Source organism: Egretta garzetta, unplaced genomic scaffold, assembly GCF_000687185.1.
Source record: "Egretta garzetta isolate BGI_Z169 unplaced genomic scaffold, ASM68718v1 scaffold13, whole genome shotgun sequence".
Lineage (NCBI taxonomy): Eukaryota > Metazoa > Chordata > Aves > Pelecaniformes > Ardeidae > Egretta > Egretta garzetta.
This window is the reverse complement of record NW_009259239.1, coordinates 2,880,267-2,900,275: the sequence shown is the minus strand read 5'-3', so window position 1 is coordinate 2,900,275 and position 20,009 is coordinate 2,880,267. Positions and strand designations below refer to the sequence as shown.

The 20,009-nt window shown below is 42.2% G+C and overlaps 1 protein-coding gene across 1 annotated transcript in view; it reads left to right on the top strand.

Moving 5' to 3' along the window:
- The window catches only part of SLC30A8 (solute carrier family 30 member 8), a 21,254-nt gene extending 2,733 nt beyond the window's left edge, over positions 1 to 18,521 (top strand). The window contains exons 2-8 of the mRNA XM_009635971.1: positions 5,667 to 5,871; positions 9,652 to 9,790; positions 13,573 to 13,726; positions 14,235 to 14,424; positions 14,814 to 14,919; positions 17,229 to 17,363; positions 18,376 to 18,521. Of these exons, the coding sequence (XP_009634266.1) occupies positions 5,667 to 5,871; positions 9,652 to 9,790; positions 13,573 to 13,726; positions 14,235 to 14,424; positions 14,814 to 14,919; positions 17,229 to 17,363; positions 18,376 to 18,521 (1,075 nt within the window). The remainder of the gene's footprint in view (positions 1 to 5,666; positions 5,872 to 9,651; positions 9,791 to 13,572; positions 13,727 to 14,234; positions 14,425 to 14,813; positions 14,920 to 17,228; positions 17,364 to 18,375) is intronic.
- Positions 18,522 to 20,009: the final 1,488 nt, after the last annotated feature.

Sequence of the window (20,009 nt, the reverse complement as noted above, 5' to 3'; positions counted from 1 at the left end):
GTTTATTGATCTTTCCTGTGCTGGGGACTCCAAAATTGGACACAATATTCTAGATGTGGTCTCAGAAGTCTGTCCCAGGTGCAAGACTCTGCATTCATCCTTGTTGAATTTCATAATGCTGCTGTTGGCCCCTTCCTCCAGCCTGCCTATAGCAGCCCTGCCCTCCAATGTATCAGCTGCACCCTCAGCTTGGCATCATCTACCAACTTGACCAGGGTGCAGTCCACCTCCTCTTCCAGGTAACAGACACAGATATTACACAGGCCTGGACCCAGGATAGGACACCACTTCTCACCAGCCTCCAGGAAGGGCATGAACCATAATCGTAACAGAGTCTGAAGCTGAGCACTCAGAAGCCCCTGCCTTATGCAAAAATGTTGTATGTAAGGCACATCAAATGAGATTCATATCATCTCTCTTTAACTAAGGTCTGAATTAGGTGTCTAAGATAGTTTTCTATGGTCTTTTTACAGTGGTGGTGGGAGAGGATAAATTCTTCAGATGATTAATCATTTGTTATGTTATTTTTTATTTGTTAACACCTATCTAGTGATCTAGATAACCATTTATCAAAGACTAGGGAATGTCTTGACCAAATTCCTGAAGTTTCCATGAACGAGGACAGGGCAGATAATTTTACTTCTTGCTGACAATAGATCATTGTAATACTGGCCAGGAATATTCAGTATCTCACTTCATAAATCAGTGGATTTATATCAGATTGTACCAACGGCACTGTGAACTACATTTTGGCTTGATCCAGTGTGGATTTCTGGATTTCTGATCATGTTCTTTATATGTTGTTACAGTAGGATTTTGAATCCCATCACACAAGTGAAACTCCAGGCTTTTAGTCTCAAGGTTTTTGTTTTTATTTTGTCTCTGAGACAAGAGAGAAGGAAAAAAAAGCAGGGGGGGAGGAGGGGGGGGACAAGGCTGAAAGCAGGAAAGATGTGTAAAAACCTTAGGGCTTGTCTTCGTAAAAGTTTTTAACACAGGGCATTAATGTTACCTGTAGTTATTCCCATCTATCAGTGAAACCTTAGGCTTGTAATTGATTCCTGTCTGCCAGGTTCATACCAGTTAGGCAAAAAGTTTGAAGTGAACCTGGCAGATGATTCCTTCAGGTGGAGACTGATTTTCTATAACAAGCATATAGGGAATATTTTTTTCTTTTTCTGCCTTCCTGCAGGTGATACGAGAACTCTTATGGGATCAAAGAGTCCTCATCAAATAAAAGCTTTTCACCACTCCTTGTGCTTTGCAGAAGTCAATGCTCAGGAAAACGTATGTTTCTTGTGGCTTCTGAAGGGTTTTAACTGTAGGCCCTGTTGTTATGTCTCCTTTGTACTGGCTTGCCAGCTGGCCCCAGGAGCATGCAGTATCTTAGGGGACTCAGCAAAACCCATCCCATTGCTTTTGCCCTTGTGTTAGGTGACAGGAGGACCCTGTAGAAAGGACTGTGTCTGCCCAGTACTGGCCACACGCCATCTCCGTTATGCCCACTTCGGTTATGCCCGCTTCACCTCAGAAAGAAAATTAGAACTGAGATAGCAAGAGGTATGAAACAGAAATTAAATAACTAGGACACCAGCTCAGGAAATTGATGGTTCAAGGGTATAACAATGATACATAAAATCACAAATGATGTGATGAAGGTAAACAGGGAATGGTCATTCATTATTTCTAACAGTACAAGAACTAATTAAAATATCAGGCAGACAGCTTAAGAGTAACAAAGGATGCATTATTTTTACATAAATCATAATTAAACGCTGGAACTCAACACTTTCAAGGCAGCCAGGTTTGTGGAAGAAAGATCTGCAAAGGGCTATTAGAAACAAGCTCTGGCTGAGCCACCTCTCAACCTCCAGGTGTGTGCAGCTGTGGAGCAGTACCGCTCCAGACATGTTCCTTTCTGGCACTTTGTCCTTACGTATTTCCCTGTGATCATGACGGAGTTTGGATACTTGACTACATGCACCTTTGGTCTGGCTCCACGCAGCTGTTGTTATACTGTTTTGCAGAAGGAGATTTATTGACAACACATTTGTTCATACATGGCCAGGCCCTCAAAATGAGACTGAATAAAATAACCATAGGACAAATTCCCACCTGCTAGACATGTAAATGTATGCAAATATATAAATACTTGACTTTGTTTTTTGCCCTCAATAAGGAAAAGGAGAATCTGGACAGCCAGGCTATGAACAGGGTCTTAAATGACTTGGAAATATTCAAGATTGGTGCACCAGTTGAAATCGGAGTGGTGCCAGCATAAGGGAGGTGACTACGGCTTTGATAAATTTTTCTCTGAAGGCAGTTTCATTATCCTTTCAGGCACCAAAAAATTACTATTTTCCTTTGTGAAGGAGATGATCTCCTGTGGGAAGTGCAGTAATTCCACATTTTGCTCTTTTGACTGGGGGTCTCATAATGGTTGAGGAGGATGGCAATTATTCCCATCAGCCTGCAGATCAAGGCCCCCAACAGATCAAGTGAAAACAAAAGGAAGTTGTAATCAAAAGCTCTTGCTAACGATTTGTGTGGAATCTGCAATATGTATGAATATTTTCTCCTTCCCCCCTTCTGGGCATGACTCAGTAGGAGCCCTTCTGTGACATTCCCCTGACTATCTTTTTTACAAAGGAAAGAGAATTTGAAATGGAGAAAAGATTATTTTTTAATCTGGGACTCTGCTAGCAGTGTGCTGGTGCAGAGATCTGATGCTCAAAGGCTACATCTTGCTCTAATACACTCAGAAAGGGTTTATGGTTTGACAGAGCTGATCTCTGCACCTTAAGCTTTTGATTCACGCATTTATAAAACTGCCTCTTAGATTCTTTTAATTAGTGGCAGGCTGCTCTTGGAAGAAAAAAATAATGGTTACACATGGGAGCTGGCAGGAGTCTTCCTAACTCATGGGGCCAGATGCTGCTCTGCGAGCTCAAAGGGAGCAGCGAATGCTCGCCACCTCCAACAACCGGGCCACTTTTATTTAGGTACCCTTTAGATGGAAAAATGTGGCAATTGTGGGTTTACGCTGCCTCTGTTTGCTTTTGCATCCGTTCGACGAGACCTGTGGACAGTGCCTTCCTACCCCTTAGTGGTACTCTGAGGTTTTGTTAGCTGACGGAGAGACCTGAAGATTAAAAAAGGGAGAGGGATCACAAAGCAACTTATTTTGTTAACAGCAAGGAAAGGATTTGGTGGCTCAGAAATCTGCAGGGGTAATTTTGGCATCCCTGCCCTGACAGGCTGTTGAGCTGATCATGACTCATGTTGTTAAGATGATTTTAACGTTCAATGCCAGCTGATGAAAATTGAGTTAAAGGGAAATTAATTTTACATGCAAACTATAGAAAAGCATTGGAAGTTAACTCCAGAGAGGGATCACAAGAAAGAAAAAACTTGCATGCCCTGATCTCCAGGGGACAGCAAGAGAACTACAGTATTTTATTCAGCCATCTGGAAGGAATCAATTTGTGGTACCTTCTGAGTCTAATTCATCAGGAAAATATTGTACATAAGTGACACAGTGCACATGAGGAGCCTGATGAATGTAAAACTAAAGGACTGGAGGAGGACTGGCTAGCGGGTACCCTGGCTGCCAGATGGGCAGCCCATTCCCCAGATGGTCCAGCTCCCATTTATTTGTTGTTGTGAGGAAAATAAAGGAAAACACTGACAAAAGGACTAAGAAAACTCACTGTCTCCAGGCATCGGGCATTAAATCTGACCAGTTGCTCTTTCACGCAAGCTCCTCACACACAGGGGGAACTGGTGAGCAAACAGAGACCACATGCTAACCCGGCCGGGAAACAAGCTGACTCAGGGGAACGCGTTACATCCTTGGAACATCTCAATAATATTTACAAAACCAAATCCATGCTGATTATCTACAGTTGCAGGGCTTGACTGCTGAGGTGGGTCAGCTCTTCTCTTTTTGCCAGTACCTCTGCGGTTCTGATGAACACAACGAGGGGCTGAGGCATCTGCAGCTCTGCGGCTGCCTTCGCCTCTTGCCCATCCATGGGGTGAGGGCTGTGAGGAACCTGCCAGGACTTCGGACTGGCTGAGCAGCTGCAGCACCCTCAGGCTGCCCAGAAAGGCAGCTGGAAAGAGCTTATGATTCCAGAGCAATTCTTTTCTTGACACCAACTGCTGCAGATTGGCAGCCACCGGCATGATTTCTTCCCAGCGAGATCTTAGGCATCTTGACACTTCCATAAACAGTGTGGAAATGCTACAGAAAGTCACCAAGATCCAGGTACCTCCCCAAGCACAGGTCTCCGTAATGCAACTGAAGAAATAACTCTTCCTGGTATCAATGGAAAGTCCTTAGTCAGAATGAGGGAAGGAGGCTGTTATTACTGGGGGCAGCTAAACTCACACTATGCCCCCAGGATAATTTCAGACCTGGAAATGGTAGTGGAGTTTGCTGTGTTCCCAGCCAGGCTGGCGGAGTGTGGCCCTGCACATACAGACCTCAAACAGCTGTAACACGTGGTGATACGGATGTTACGTACCTGCATCTGGGCAGAATTCGCCTTTTGATGCCACAGTGCGCTCCCAAAGCCTGAGTACACGGCAAGGAATGTTTTACCAATGAGGGTATTACATTAGGAGCAACAAATGTTGTATCTGGAGAGACATAATAGTTTTCAGTTGAGCTTCCTGGGACAGGATTTGAGGGGGGGGGGTTGCCATTTGGGCTCTTCTCAGTTGAGATAAGGAGGGGGGAGCATCCTTGCTTACCAAACCACCCTGGAGCCTCCCGTGGGGGTGTCTCTGGGCTGCTCTGGTGAAAGCACCAGATGTCATGGTCATCCAGGAGCTCCCACAGTTGCAATGCAATGTGTTCAGTCCTGGACCTCCCTAGTCCCACCCCGTATTTCCTATGCAGGAACCCTGAGAAGGACAGCACTGAGGTTTTGTGGCAGAGCAGATTTGGCTGGGAAATCACCTTGTGATGGAGCAAAGAGCTCAAAGAGCCACTTCTGCTGAACTTCTTGCCTTCCTATGAAATCAGTGGCACAAAGGGGTTGGCATACTGTGGAGAATTGGTTTCTTTGATTTTTTTAAGTGCCTTTGAAACTCTTGGGCTAATACTTTCTATGCTCAGGCCTTGCTCTAAGAGTGATAGTTTTTGTGCATACGTGGAAATTTGAGATAAAATAGCTCTGCATGCAAAGAGAAGAGAGAAATATCTTTAGTCAATTATATTTGAGAAAAAGAGGATTTTTTTTTTAAATAGTCTTCCTGACAAAGCTGTTGGGAATCAAAACCTGAAAGTTTCCATAGAATTGTCTCCATGCTATCCTGAATTTGCTTACTATTTGCATGAGATATGACTTTTTGAAAATCATATGGTGTGCATAAAATACACAGCCTAAGAAAGTCACCCTGTGTTTCGTAAACTGTTGAATGATGTAGGAGAGTCCAAAGAGCTGGGAAACACAGCCAGAGAAGTCATTTCATGTGCGGCTCCCTCCCGCAGAGCCCTGCTTGTGTGAGCAGGCCTCTTCTATGACCTGCTCCGCTGTTCCCAATGCTGCTTTTATCCTTCGAAAGCATTAATTACAGAGTTTCTGAGCCTGCAGGGCTAGATGCCCAAATAAGAAGGGTTTTTCTTTTTTAACCTTCTGTTTCTTTCAATCCCGAAGGATGAGCTGGCATCAGAAGAATTTAAATGAAGAGAGGCAGCAGCAGGAAGCAGAAGATACGGAAGCTAATCCAGCGTATCACTGTCACGGCTACTCCCAGGCCCACGAGAACAGAAAAAGGGAGCAGCAGCAAGCCAGGAGGAAGCTCTGTGTAGCATCAGTAATTTGCATCTTCTTCATGATTGCTGAGATTACAGGGGAGTATGTTTGCTCAAAGGGATGGTGTTAAATAAAATTGTCAAAATATTTTCATATATTCATTTAAGGATTGCATCTGGGTAGGAATACAAGGATCAGTTAATGGTCTAAATTGTTCTCCCAGGTCTTTAACCCCGGCTAAAAGTGGCTTGCATGTGTTAGCATCATGTCACAAAAGGTTTCTAATAAATTGGGTTACATTTTTTTGAAAAGATTAAAAGATTCTGCATGTTTAGCCAGGCCAATGAGACCTCAGCGCTGATGAAGGCTGCTAGCAGCAGGGTCTGATATTAAATGCAACAGTCCTTACAAAATCCAGGGAAATCCAGAGCCAGATTCACCATCTGCTTTTCTTCAGTTAAGTCCATGTATTTATACCAGGGCACGTTTATCTTTTAAATTGGCCTGCTGGTGTGTCTCTGGATCAATGGAAGATTATTCCCCTGTCTAATTAGCCTTCACTTCTGGACCCATCCTACAATATCCAATATAAGTGTTTGGCTTGCTCACAGAGCATTAGCTTTCGTTTTGTCCCACCGATCGGCTCTCTGCATGGCTTCTGTGATATTTATACCCACCTGATAGTCCCTGGCTCTTTAATTTCCCCCTCTCCACAGTGAGGTGAGAGAAGGTGAGGCATGAGGAACCCCACAGGCTTTTGCCACATGTGCCCCGGGGGCTGTAACGAAAATCAGCCAGGAAGGCCTCTGAAACCCATGTTTTCCCTGTTTCAGCATCTCTGGAGCCCCATGAAAATTAAATAGAAAGGCTTCGTCTTCCCCACAGGTGAGAAGTGGAGGCAATGGAAGAGCCACTGCATTTCTGCCTTCTCCCCTGGCTAACAAACCCAGCAGGGGCTTCTCCAGCTCTTCCTTCCCATGCTCCTCATCTGCTTTGTTTGTAGGTCACATGCATTTCCCCAGGACAACCGGTGCATACCACTAATCTCCATGCAGTAATTTCCAGTGCCAGAAGTAATGCATTATTAACAAAACCATATAATCAGTAGGCTTAAGTCTGGTGAATGCGGCAATACTAGAGGATAATTGGAAGGACAGATGATATGTTAACTAAATGTTTCATTTTGCTTAATGAATCATACAGCTTTTTTGCAGTGACAGCTTAAGTAACAGGCTTGAAGACCATTTTGCTTCAGACCATTAAACTTTGACAAACCAGTTATTAACTGCAGTTACAGACAGCAGTCTATGGAGATTTTTGTAATTATGAACGATACATTCAATTTTTTTAATCGTTAGGCTAGACTGCCTGTGCCTGATGATTGACCATTGAGTGACTGACAGTTTCTCCTGCTTTGTGGTATACAAAGCTATAAACATCCATTGTGGGTTAGAGTAAGTCATAAAGGCCACTTGTTGGGAGTATTGATACAAAGCAATAAAAGCCTGTAACTATTACACAGGCTTTACTCTTGAAAATAAATAACATGCTCTCCTTCCTTCTCTTCTTAAGGTCGAACAGCTTCCGTGGGCATTATTATGCTAAACAGAAGAAACAAAGCTGCACCACTCTCAAAGAGGTTGAAAAGTTGTGTTTCTTTGAATCCCTAGATCTTTTCCGTGATATTTTTGCTCAAACCATCTGTGCTGGCCCTTGTTGCCCTCCCGAAAGGGGCACTGTTGGCTGAGCCTGATACACCAACTGCCTCCAAAAGACAATTATCTTCTGTTCTTCTAATGCAGATCCATCACAATCTCCATAGATTTGGAGATATCAAACTGACAATGCCCTATGTACAGCCCTGATATAAAAGTGCTTTTCAAGGATTTTTAGTGGCTAAAGACCAAATGCGGATCTCAAAGTACTTTATTTCCATTTGGGCCCTAGAAAGAGAGACAAACCCAGCATGTGTCATCATGTCCAAAAGGAATATAAAGACTTCACCAGGTTGCTCAGATAAGCAGACAGATCTCAGAATCTCACTCAAGGTATTAGTTATGCCAGAAATACAAAAAAGAATAATTTGCCACCATTTTTCAAAGACGGCAGATTAGAAGCAAGCTTTTGTAATGCTGTCCCACAGAACATGGAAATACGGTATCTAAAATGCAATAGGGTTTTTCAGGCAGCTTGTGCTCTACATATTTGTTTGCTGAAAGATAGCTGATGCCTCAGTTGCTAACATCTGTGCACTGCCAGGCAAGCCTCCTTCCCTCTGCTATGCAAAATTGCTTCCCACTTGGGAAACAGCTACCCTACAAACCGTCTAGGAGCTGTGTCGCGACCAAAAAGTATATGTGCATTTACACCTGCTCATGTTCTGGGAAATCCCCATTCTGTGGAATTTTTCATTCTACTGCAAGGAATGAGATGCTCCCAAATTCTGCAGTCATGCCTGCTCCTTTTTGGGAAGTAACTTTCAGGCAGCTGTAAATGGGATGTATAGGGAGGCAACAGAAAAGAATGACGTATGCCCTTTAAGTGCAATATGCATTCTCCTTCGGCGACAAACCATACAGTATTAGGTATGCTAATCTAAAAATCTGCATATGGGAGGAAATTAAACAGGCAGTCCATCCTTCTGGCATGAAGAATTTCTGTCTAAAGTGAAACAAAAGATGTGTCTCTGTGACCCTTTGGCAGTGGGATCTTACCAAAACTTTGAATGAGGCATTTTACAATGTTTTTCAGGATTCATTGATTCTCATATGGGTTGTGGTCAGGAGAAACAGGTGAGCTGAAATTAATTAAATGACTGAAGAAGGGTGGAAATATATTGCCGAATGCAGACACTAGATGATTTGGCTCTATTATTTCACATTTCCATTTTTTATACATTTCCACTCTGCCAAAAAGATTCCCCTGCTATAATCAGTTGGCAGGACACCTTCCTGCCTGTGATCCTTGTCTTCTCCTGCAGCCACCAGCAGCTGGGGTAGTTTAGAGCAATCTTTTAGTTTCTTTGGATTTGCCTTTAGCCCTGAGACATGGTTAGAAGAATTTTGCAAAATGATGATGTTTGGCTTACTGGGTAGAAGAAATATGTTTTCAGATAGCCTAAAATGACTTGGGGCTTTTTTTTTTTTCTCAGAATGCATATGAAACCAAAATCCCCCAAAGTCAAATGATATTCAGCCACATTTTTCCAGCTCTAGCAGCAAAATTAAATCATGCATTACAGATGCAAAATGATAGATTAGTCCTGAAAACAGACCATTTTTCTCTATGCCCTCACTAAAATGGCTGGTTGTTTATCACAGCTCTTCTACTGGGACCCTTTCTTTCACTCCTGTTTTAGTGTTGCCTGTGACAAATAAAAAGTTGGGCATCCAGCCATCCATAACTCAGGAAGAACATGCATATTTTCCTATAACAAATGGGAAATTAATCCCATAAGCTAAGAGTCTGAGTATTCATACATATATAAAAATATTAGCGATCTGTGAAGAGATAGTGGGAGGATACTGGAAATGTGATCTCTAATACCTCTTTTCACCAAGAAATCTGATATTAAAATAGTTACAGTAAACCAGTCCAATAGTAGCATAACCACAGCACTAATGTATCACAACTCTTATGGTGCTTAGGACTCTTTCTCTCTCGGACAAAGCAATTTAGCTTATTTCTTTCTGTTAATACATACCTTTCACTGCATGAATGAGGTACAAATGAAACTAACTTTGAGGAGTTTTGAGTTGTGTGCATGATCACTGAAAATGGAATGTTCCCTTTGATTCACAGCAAAGCAGGTCTGAAGTTTGATCTGGTCAACTCAAAGTTCCGACCAGAGCCGTGATACGGACTCGTGTTTCACACAGGTGGGCAGATTGCTGGGAGCCTGGCGGTGATCACCGATGCGGCGCACATCCTGGTGGACCTGACAAGCTTTCTGATCAGCCTCTTCTCGCTGTGGCTTGCCTCCAAACCTCCCACCAAGCAGCTAACTTTTGGGTGGCACCGAGCAGGTAGCAAACAAGTCATCATATGAACATGTGGCCTGGGAAAGGGAAATCATCATAGCCAGGAACTGGAAAACATGCCAATGCCCAGCATAAGTCTGCAGATATTTAAAGATAGTGCACTAATGCTTTCAAAGCCCCCAGGACACATGACAAACAGAGCAAGCCTGTGAGCTTCAAAGAAGTAAAAAGCACAGTCTTCTCTACAAACATGTCTTTCAGTTCATTATTGAATATAATTTGGGGCTGTTGGTAGCTTTGGCTGAGACAACAGCAACTTCCCTCAGTGACTTGAGTATGAGGAGGACTGAATATGAAGTACAAGTTTTTATAAAAGCAGCAATACCCATGAAAATGAGGGTCTACTCCATTTGTAGAATGATAGAGAAAATCATTAAATTATTTTTAAAAGACAATATTGTATTTGTAGAAAAGTGACATCCCCTCTCAGTCTTCTCTTCTTCAGGCTAAACAAGCCCAACTCTCTCAGCCTTTCCTCATTGGAGAGATGCTCCAGTCCCTTTATCATCTTTGTTGCCCTCCTCTGGACTCTCTCTAGAGTTCCTCATCTACAATCAAACAGAAGTGCTTTTACAAAAGACATCAGGAAAATAATAACTATGAGAAAAATTTTCTGGGGGTATGATTCTGTTCAAGATTTAGACACCTAAATATCAATGGCTGCAAGTGAGCACATGTAAGCATAGGGTCCAAGTTTCTGATACGTTCAACAGAAATCTAGGTTCAGTTCAGCATTCTAAATGTAGAGATCTGGTGCTACATCTGTAGGGTGTCTGAGACTTACCCATGGGAATGCCAGCTGTGGCACACAACCCACGGGAGACTGCACAACACCAGGGCATCTCAAATACCACCACACTTAAGAAACTAGGACATGTTCCCAGTCAGTCAATGGAGCAGGGAGCTGTTTGAATCACCATGAATTTGATGTCCATTGTCCACAATGGGAGCTTAGACACCTAGCTCACACCTACATGTAGACATTTTAATTTAGTTGCCTCAGTCTGGAAATGAATCCCATGCTGGGTGTCTTATGGCTCAATTTATTTTTTATCATATGTAAGGGATTGGTGTTATTTGAAATGTCCTAATGTGTTCCATAAAGTCTCCAACTGCTGCTCTAGAAGGCTATGGGTCATCTATACATCTTATATCAAGTCATGCACAGAGGTGTCAGTGTATCTCAAATGGCTCTATGCGCCTGAACTCCTCAGATAACAGACGCTTCAAGGATGTTCAATATGAAGGTCCAGAAGCAGCTTCTGACTCAGGATGTCTGCAGGCCAAGGTTGCCTGTAGCTGCAGAACCTACCAGAAAAGACACATGCCATACTCATCCCATCTTTATATTGCTCCCTAAATATATTCCACCAACTTTGCTGGAAACAGGCCGCTGGGTGAGGGGGAGGTTTAGCGTGACTGAAGCGTGGCTGGCATTATGTTGCCAACACATAGCTGAATTTTGCAGCCTTAGCAAACTACTACTTACCATCAGTCGATCCATAATCACTTTTTGTGTTTATGGTCTCTTAGCCTGGCAATAAAGGAAAGAGAAAGAGAGACTTCTCTCTTGCTGACGAGCTGGTGGGCAGGTTCAGCCACCTCATGTAACTTCACCCTCAGTCTCTGTTAGATTTTTTAGGTTATTGACATTGCAATGCAGAACTTCAAAACCAATCTTCTATTACCTTTTTATCCTGACAGCAAAGAGAGCCCTGCAACAAATCTCAGTGGTTATTTAATTGCATTCCATGATAGTTATCCTGTTTCTTGCTTATTTTCCCAGCTATATTTCCAGTTTAATGTGCAGGTGGCTGCCTTAATAGCGTAGCTGAGGGCAGTCAGATGGGTTGCAGAATCACTGTGTGCTGACTACCAAAGTCTTGCAGGTGCAACCCTCCATGACACTGGAAGCTGTTTTTTCTCTGCTTTTCTTAGACTGATAGATAGGGTTTGTCATGCAAAGACCCTGTATGACAGGGTTTGGGTTTAGCAGGAGCCATCCAAACGCCTCCTGTCTTCTAAGCCAGAACCAGGCAGCAGAATCAGTCAAGACAGCAGTGCACCATCCTTTGGGTGTGCAGCTACTTTCAGGAACGTGGCTAGAAGCATAATATTGAGGAGACCGACAGTATGAGGCAGACCTACTTCCAGGTAGGAGAGCTCTCTTCAGCCTCAATTTCTTTATCCCTGGTATGATTCAGAGTTTCCCAAACAATCCTATACTATTCTTTTCTGTCATGTTAGCACCAGCAGTTCTGAAGAAATGTAACAGAGAACACCTTGAGTAAAACATTTAGTACTACTGAGCTGGTCCTTAAGCTTAACTTTTGCTAAGATGCTACATTGACAAGTAATATGTATTTTTACCCATGTAGGTAATGGTGACCTCTAACATTTTCAGCTGTGGAGTATATGCACACACACACGCAGATACATTCATGCAGGTGTTCACAAAAGCTGTTGGCTCCTTCATGGCAATGATAGCATAGCCATCAACACCTTCAGCTGGGCCAAGCTTGGAGGGTTTCAACATAACTTGCAGAAAATATAAACAGCGAGTTTATCAGAAAATATAAACACCATGCTTTATGTTAGCTTCTATCTACTTTTAAGCAAAACTAGGTCTCCCTGTCAGTGCACTTGCATTCATTATTTGTCAATTTTAGACAAAATTATTTTTTTGATGAGCATCTGGAGCCTGGACTGCCACAAAATGTGTGACCCCCATAAAAATATATTCAGAATCATAAGTTGAGTTTCAGCTGCTTTCATGAACTGAGAGTGGAGGTCTGTGCAAGTGCTTTGCTCTTTCTGGCTATCTACCGCCTTTCACTTTACCGTGAACTTTCATTTTCATTGGTATTGTCTCAGTCATGTTCATAAAGTGCCATATTTACCCATTCAAGTCGCATGGTAATTACTAGTCCCACATCCTATTAAAAACGTGCTGCACGTTCATGCGAACATCCCCAGACCTCGCCTATGGCAGTGCAATAAAAGGTGGCCTTGGGGACTGGATTTATTTGAGTCCAACTCAGAGCCAATAGAGACGAAATTAAATTTTGCTGCCCCAGGGAAAAAATAACTTCTTTTGTCCTCATCACCGCTGGTGGCACAAAAGTGATTTTGTGGCATTGGCAGGATGAGTCCCAGGAGAGAGGAATGAGAGGTTTTGCTGGCAGGACCTCATCGGGGGCTGTCACTGCCTTTCTGAAGTGTGAAGTGACAAGAGGTGTGCAGAAACAAAAGAGGCTCTTGGAGGGGGATTACATCTGCCAGCAGGTCTGGGTGAGCTGTTCCTCTCTCCTTCCCTCCAACCTCTGCTCCCAAGGTGACCAAGGTAATCTTGGGGGAGGAGGTCTGGTTCCTGGGGCCTTCAAGCCATCCTGGCAGGGCCAGGCAACTATATAAGGTGTAAAGGAATTTCTCATTTATCCTTCCTTACCTTTACAGCTCCTTTTGCTCCTCCCCAAACAATCTTTTTCATCTCTCCAATTTCTCCAAATGCCACATGAACTCAACACTGGAATGGGCACAGAGTAGGAGGGTTAGGCCACCATGTTCATAGGGCTGCTCTGGGCAGCCACTGGATTTGCTATGACCAGAAAGGGGTTTGGCCCATTCTTTGTGAGCCTCAAGGTTGACAATACACAAGAAGTAACTCTGCTGGCTATAAAGCTCACAAACCTGGAACCATTACCATCAATCCCTTAAAATTTCTTGCATTTCTGTTATGACTCCTGTTAATTTTTTTTAATTCCTAGAGATTCTGGGAGCTTTGATGTCTATCATAATTGTTTGGATGGTGACTGGTGTGTTGACGTATTTGGCAAGCATGAGGCTGCTGCACCCTGAGTACGATATTGATGCTACAGTGATGCTCATTACCTCTGCTTGTGCTGTGCTCGCCAACATCCTGTAAGTTACTTTGTTTTCCTCTCCATATAACTGTTCAACATTGAACCTGCTGCTGTATTTCAATAAAAACTGATAGATATTGTCCTCAAAAATATTGTTTATGAGTTTCATGAGGATATGGAAAGGGGTAGAGAGATCCTGCTTCTCAGTGAAGGCTGCAGTTTCTCTCCTCCCTTCTGTTAGCTGCCACGCTAGGAAGGGAAATTATAAATGCACAAAATCCAAGAAAAGATCAATCTCCATCTCACTTTTTATTAGATGTCAGAACATTCAAGAACTCTATAGAACATAAGGCCTCATTAATTCCCCTGTTCACAGACTTTCTTGTTTGTATAAAAAACACTGAATCACCTAGGAATTATCTGCTTAGCCACTCTGTATTTTTACCTAATGTGGCTGATTTTTCTGTTTAGCATTCAGAAGTGAGAGGATTGATGACGTGTTTGACATCACTGCTTTCAGAGATGCAGTAACCCCACTGATCTTTGCAGCTTTACATCTCTTGCAGACTAAGTTTGATTCTGCACCAGACCAGCCATGGGCACAGCCATGGGGCACAAGCCAGGGGACGTGTGCTGGCCCCTCCGGAAAAGGCAGCTCTGAGCAACGCCAGTCTGCGGGCAGCCTTTGTGCACACCATCGGAGATCTATTCCAGAGCATTAGTGTGTTAATTAGCGCACTTATCATCTTCTTTAAGGTTAGTTTTATTAGTTCACTTGCCTTCCTTGCAATTAAGGGTAACAGCCATTTTCATAGCATTGTGACACTCAGTACTATGTAAATATTTTCTCCGTCTTAATGATGTACATTGTAATTTAGTCAAAGACAATTATACTTATTCTTGGGAATTGAAATGACTGTTGAGAATGTAACACGTGCTTCTTGGTGTTTCAACTGCAAGGAAGGTCCTTTGGTGTCTCTCCCTTTCTTCATCTATAGCTCCTTCATTCCCTGACTGGCAAAGGAGGTCAGCACTCATTCTGTACTAAATGAATGGAATATATTATTCTTTGAGATTAACTAATTAAAAATGGCAATAACCAACAATAATGACATTAACAAAGTGATGTGTTCATATTTTTCTAGCCAGAATACAAAATAGCTGACCCAATCTGCACATTTGTGTTTTCCATCTTTGTTTTGGCAACCACCATCACCATTTTAAGGGATATTTTGATTGTGTTAATGGAAGGTAGGACCTGATTCCAGAATCAATACAGTTATATTTTGTTTTTTTTCTCTCTCTTTCTCCATAACGCTTATACTTGCTGACAAAAGTATAATAGCACACTTCTGTATCATTTTACAATGTTCTTGTAATTCCGATCAGACTTTAAACCTAACTACAATTTAAATCAAAACTGTTTTCTACCATTGCACTAGAAGATCCATAGGTATGCCAGTTTTCATAAAAATCTTTGTACTGGTGTTTGGTTAATGAACTCCCAATGTGTTCCTAAAACCGAGTTGCTTTTGTTTGTCTGATGTGTAAGATAGATAGTTTTTTATCACCCCTTTGGCATATGAGATGTCTACTCACTTTGTTCATTGTGTATTTCCTTTACCCATGTGAAATACAAGTCTTTGCAAAAAAAAAAAAAAAAAACCTGAAGAAAAGAAAAAGGCTGTGCTTTGAACTGTGTCTGTGAAATCGGCTGAGTGCAAAAGGGAGAAGTTTAAAAGATTTTTCGTTATGCTAGCCCAGAGAAGCAAAGCCGATGGAGCTTTCCAGTCGCATTCAGGTGCAAGGGAATAGACAATTCTCAGTGCATCGGCAGCAAGAAGAACCAGGCTTAGCAATATTTAATCCTGTCAGCTATGGGCCTGAACATTTGATTTGCAAGGCCAAATGACTTGAGCAGTCATAGATGCATGTTTTTACCTTCCTTATGCTGAATAATATAATGCAATCTCATTCTCAGCTACAAAGACATAAGGATTAAAGGGAAAAGTAGCTCTAAGTGTAGGGTTTGAATGGATATGAGTTACTCAGTGTGAGTGTCTGCATGGCTATTTACTTCTCTCTTTGACTTTGCACCTACTTCTGTTTCAAGAAAGAAAACTTCCAATATTGTTTTACAGCAAAGCTTCATCCTAGGGTTGGTTTGCTTTCAGTGATTATGAGATAGAGATACATTTGTGTAGGAGTGCACCTACACAGAGTGCAGCAACCAGCTGTATCTTGGCTGCCAAAAAATCAGATCTCTTGATTACTGAAAAAAATCAAAATACCAGGAAGGCCTGGCAGCCCCTGACACACAGGGGTCTCTTTCTCGGAGCAGTGATTCCCAGCTTCCCTGAGCAGTGCTGACATGCCAAAATTGGTTCCCCTGGGTTCCCCTCTGCAGCAAGCCCTTTTATGCGGTCCTGCGGGGGAGGCCTCTGAGGCCAGTCTCCTACCTCCTAAGTGGCATATTCTGCTCAGGATTTTCTAAAGAGAAATTGGGTGTTGGAGCTGGTATTGGAGGTGGCTCTTACCCCATGCATCCAGTCTGTCCCGGGGTGTCAGCCCCACAGCCTCTGCGATGGACTGTGTCGTGCAGGCACTGACTGTGCATGGTTTTCTCAAAAGAACACGTGCATGTCAGCATCATATTCTACTAAGTCAGTATGCCTTATAGCGTATCATTCTTGTAATAAACAGACAGGACAAAGCATACAACACTGAGGTCATAAACGATTACAAGTAATTATCAGTTATGGTATGAAAGACAAAATTAACCAATACTGTGCTTATCATTATTATACTTCATAACTGGTGGCATTAAAAATATTTTGTGGTTTACTGATCCAAGTGAAGCACGATGAGCATAGCTGTTCAGGTGGTCATAGAGGTCCATTTCCCAACTCCCAGGTCTCTCTCCAGGGAAGACCTGTAGCTAAATTCCTTGGTCGAATTTTGATTTAAATAAAACTCTGAATTGCATGTTGCAACTCGCCCTGTCACAATTGTCCTCACTCTGAATGAGGGTCATCACCATCGTCATCTTTTGTAAGAAGGTTCATCTAGGAAAACAACCACTGATCTACTCAATAACCAGACCTGGGATCTAATCTCATCTAAGATTCCTGAGTCATGCCACTTTAATCTTTATGTTTGTCTTTCCCTCTCCGCTAAACAGATGTTTCTCTATCGTGTAAATGTATTGAGGACAGAATCCCTCAGAGGTGCTCAGGTGATGCCACAAAAATTTGTGCTCACAAAAGATGCTCATGCAGAACTAGGACATGATCTGGCTACACAGCCCACTTCCCTGTGTAAACTGGGCCCTCAGAGTATCTCCTAAGACATGCATGAGTCGCATCCTTCCATGGAGAAGTATAAAACAAGGGATAGGATTAAATTTCACAGTGAACTCTGAAAAAGACAGGCTTTCCGAAGCATTGAATATTTGTATAAATTATATGTCTAACTGAATAAAGGTTCATGATGTATTTTCCTCTAATGATCATCAATCTTGTCTCTTCAAAAATTTTTTCCCCCCAATTTCTCCTTTTAAGGAACATCAAAAGGATTTGCTTATGATGCAGTGAAAGCAAGAATTTTAGCAGTTGAGAAAGTGGAGTCTGTTCACAACCTTCATCTTTGGTCTCTGACAATGAATCAAACTATTCTATCTGCTCATGTTGCCACAGGTCAGTAAATTTCTGTAAACAGGGAGTGAGTATTCAGCTGCTGCCTAGTAAAAGTCAGTCTTTCCTGATTGGGGTACAACTGACAGTATATTGGTTGCTTGTTAAAACAAATGTCATCGTTTTGTTGGAAAAATAACAACAACAACAACAAAAGCTCTCAAATCCTCCTTCCATAAATCTTGCCAAAACAACAGGGACCTCTGCTTAGTCCAAAATTTGAAAACTGCAGAGGTTGTGGAGCAAGGAAGTAAACTACAAGGTATTTTAAATAAATTAGAAGAATTAGACCCAGTCTGGATTTTTCTTACAATATCAAATAGATTTTGGAGTGGATTGGTCAAACCTGAAAACTGTTGATCCTTATAAGAAAAACTTACAGGGCAAATCTGCATTCCTGATGCATCTCTAGCTGTAAAAGAATCTTTAAAGCATAGCTTGGAGCATAGAGTCAACTCCAGAGGAAGCGTTCATCTTCAAATTTTTTTTTTTTTAATTTAGTCCCTATCCCTGTTGACAAATTATCAAGTACCCAGATCAATTTTCTTGTTTATCTGTTTGCTTTGTACATGTTAAGGTTTCTTTAAGAAAAAAATTCCACCTGTGTTTGGCCAAGAACAGGTTCAGAGGTGAAGTCCTCCATGGAGTCCTTGCTTCCCCAAAAGAGTGGGTCTATCAGCCATCCGAATCACTTGGCACTGTTGCTACTCCCTGGCTGAATGAACTAATCTTTATTAAGTATTCCTGCTTTCCTCCAGCCTTCTGCCAAACTGAATTTCTTTGGTGATTACTCTTAGCTCAGCTCTTGCCAAAATTGCATATTCTGACCACATTTGAATGAACAAACTTTTGCTGACATGCAGATTCCTGAAAGGAGGATAGAAAGGACAAGAAACACTTCTCAAAACAAACTTCTTGTTAGAAGTTTGCAAATAGTTTCTGTCAGTAAACACTTACTCTTCTTTTAATTATTATATCATATACCTTTTGATTATTTTCTGCTTGCTTTCTATAGCAGACACAGCGGACAGCCAGAAAATTTTGAAAGATATTACTCGAGCCCTGTTTGAGCACTACAGCTTCCACTCCATCACTATTCAGATTGAATCGGGAGAGGATCAGAAACGAGAGTGCGTCTTCTGTCAAGAGCCCAGAGATTAAAGGGAGCAGGATGCTACGCAAAATAACAATCCCCCCTCTCACAGGTCAATGGAGACTGTACGTGCTGGTTGTATGCAACTGATTAACAACAAATGGTAATTAACTGAACTAAGCCCTGCCACTGCAAACAGTGCATGGACCTTTATTTGTTGGAACCACCTACCAGGAGAGAACATGTATTAGGTCCATTCATCAGCTAGATTACCTGTCCGTCAGCGGTTACTTTCAATTACAAGGGAAAGTATCTAAATTACTCTTGACTAGAGCAGCAGATTGGCACTAAAGCAGCTTTTAAGAGTGCCTGTTTGTAACCATAAGTAACAAAAAAGCCAATCAACCTTCAAATTACCAGCAGACCAATTATCACAAAATGTAATGAAATGTAAGTTTGGTGTTAGCAAAGCTCAACACTTACTCAGGACAAAAGAGAAAATTTAAATTAGCACATAGGATGAAGAGATCTGGGAAAGAAAGAGATGGTGGCATGTGCTTTCCCTGCCTTTTGGCAGACCTCCTCCTGCACGTTAAGGGAAGTATCAGATGTGCACCATATTCTGCAGCGTGGATCACAAGAGGATTCACTCCATTCACATTTGGCAAATAGCTCTTCATTTTTTAGCTAGCCCTATCTATTTTTCATCTAGCCCTCAGCCAAACTCTTTTCTGCCAGATATGGGCAGTATTCTCTGCTGTCAAGGCAAACCGTAACTCATATCACACCGAATCATGATATGTTGTGATGGAACATTCGTAGAGGATTTTTAGGTGTCCATGTCACAAGGTACCGCTGGGTTGTGACAATAAAACAGACCAGGTGCTCCAAGAAAAGGAAAAAATAATTAGGACAAGGAAAGACTGTGGGCCATTGTGGACATCACGCCTAGTGTCCTTCAGAGTATGGCCTGTGGGGTGCTACCCAGCAATACTACCTCCCTGAAGTTATATCAGATAATTAAAAAACCCTTTGGTATATCACACAGCCATTCACTGTACAGGGAAGGGATGTGCCTCTCCATCAGGCAGTGAATTCCCAAAATCCCTCAACAGGATGTATTAAATCTTCCTCTTCTGCATACCTGGGAATGGTTACTGCAGAATTGGGAACAAAAAGACAAGTCTTGCTGCAATGCCTCCTTTTTTTCCCAATCAACCGAATTAAACCCTCACCTATTACCAAAAACAAGGGTTGCACTTCAAAATGCATGTTCAACTGCTTCTTCACAAAACAGCTTCAGTTCTGCCCCTGGCCATAACACTGCAGCTTCGCTTTCCATGCAGAACCAGACGTAATGTTTTCCCACTCCGCAATCCTCATTCCCACAGCTGTAGGGCTCATTTTATTAACAGGTTTGTTAGAACAGAATAAAGTATGCGATACCAAGAGGTACTGAGTTTCTAGGCTGACAGCTGGAAAGAGCGTTGTGTTATTAAGGTATAAAGAGGCCTTGCTTTTTAGGGAATTCAGTTTTATTTGCAATAGGTTCACAT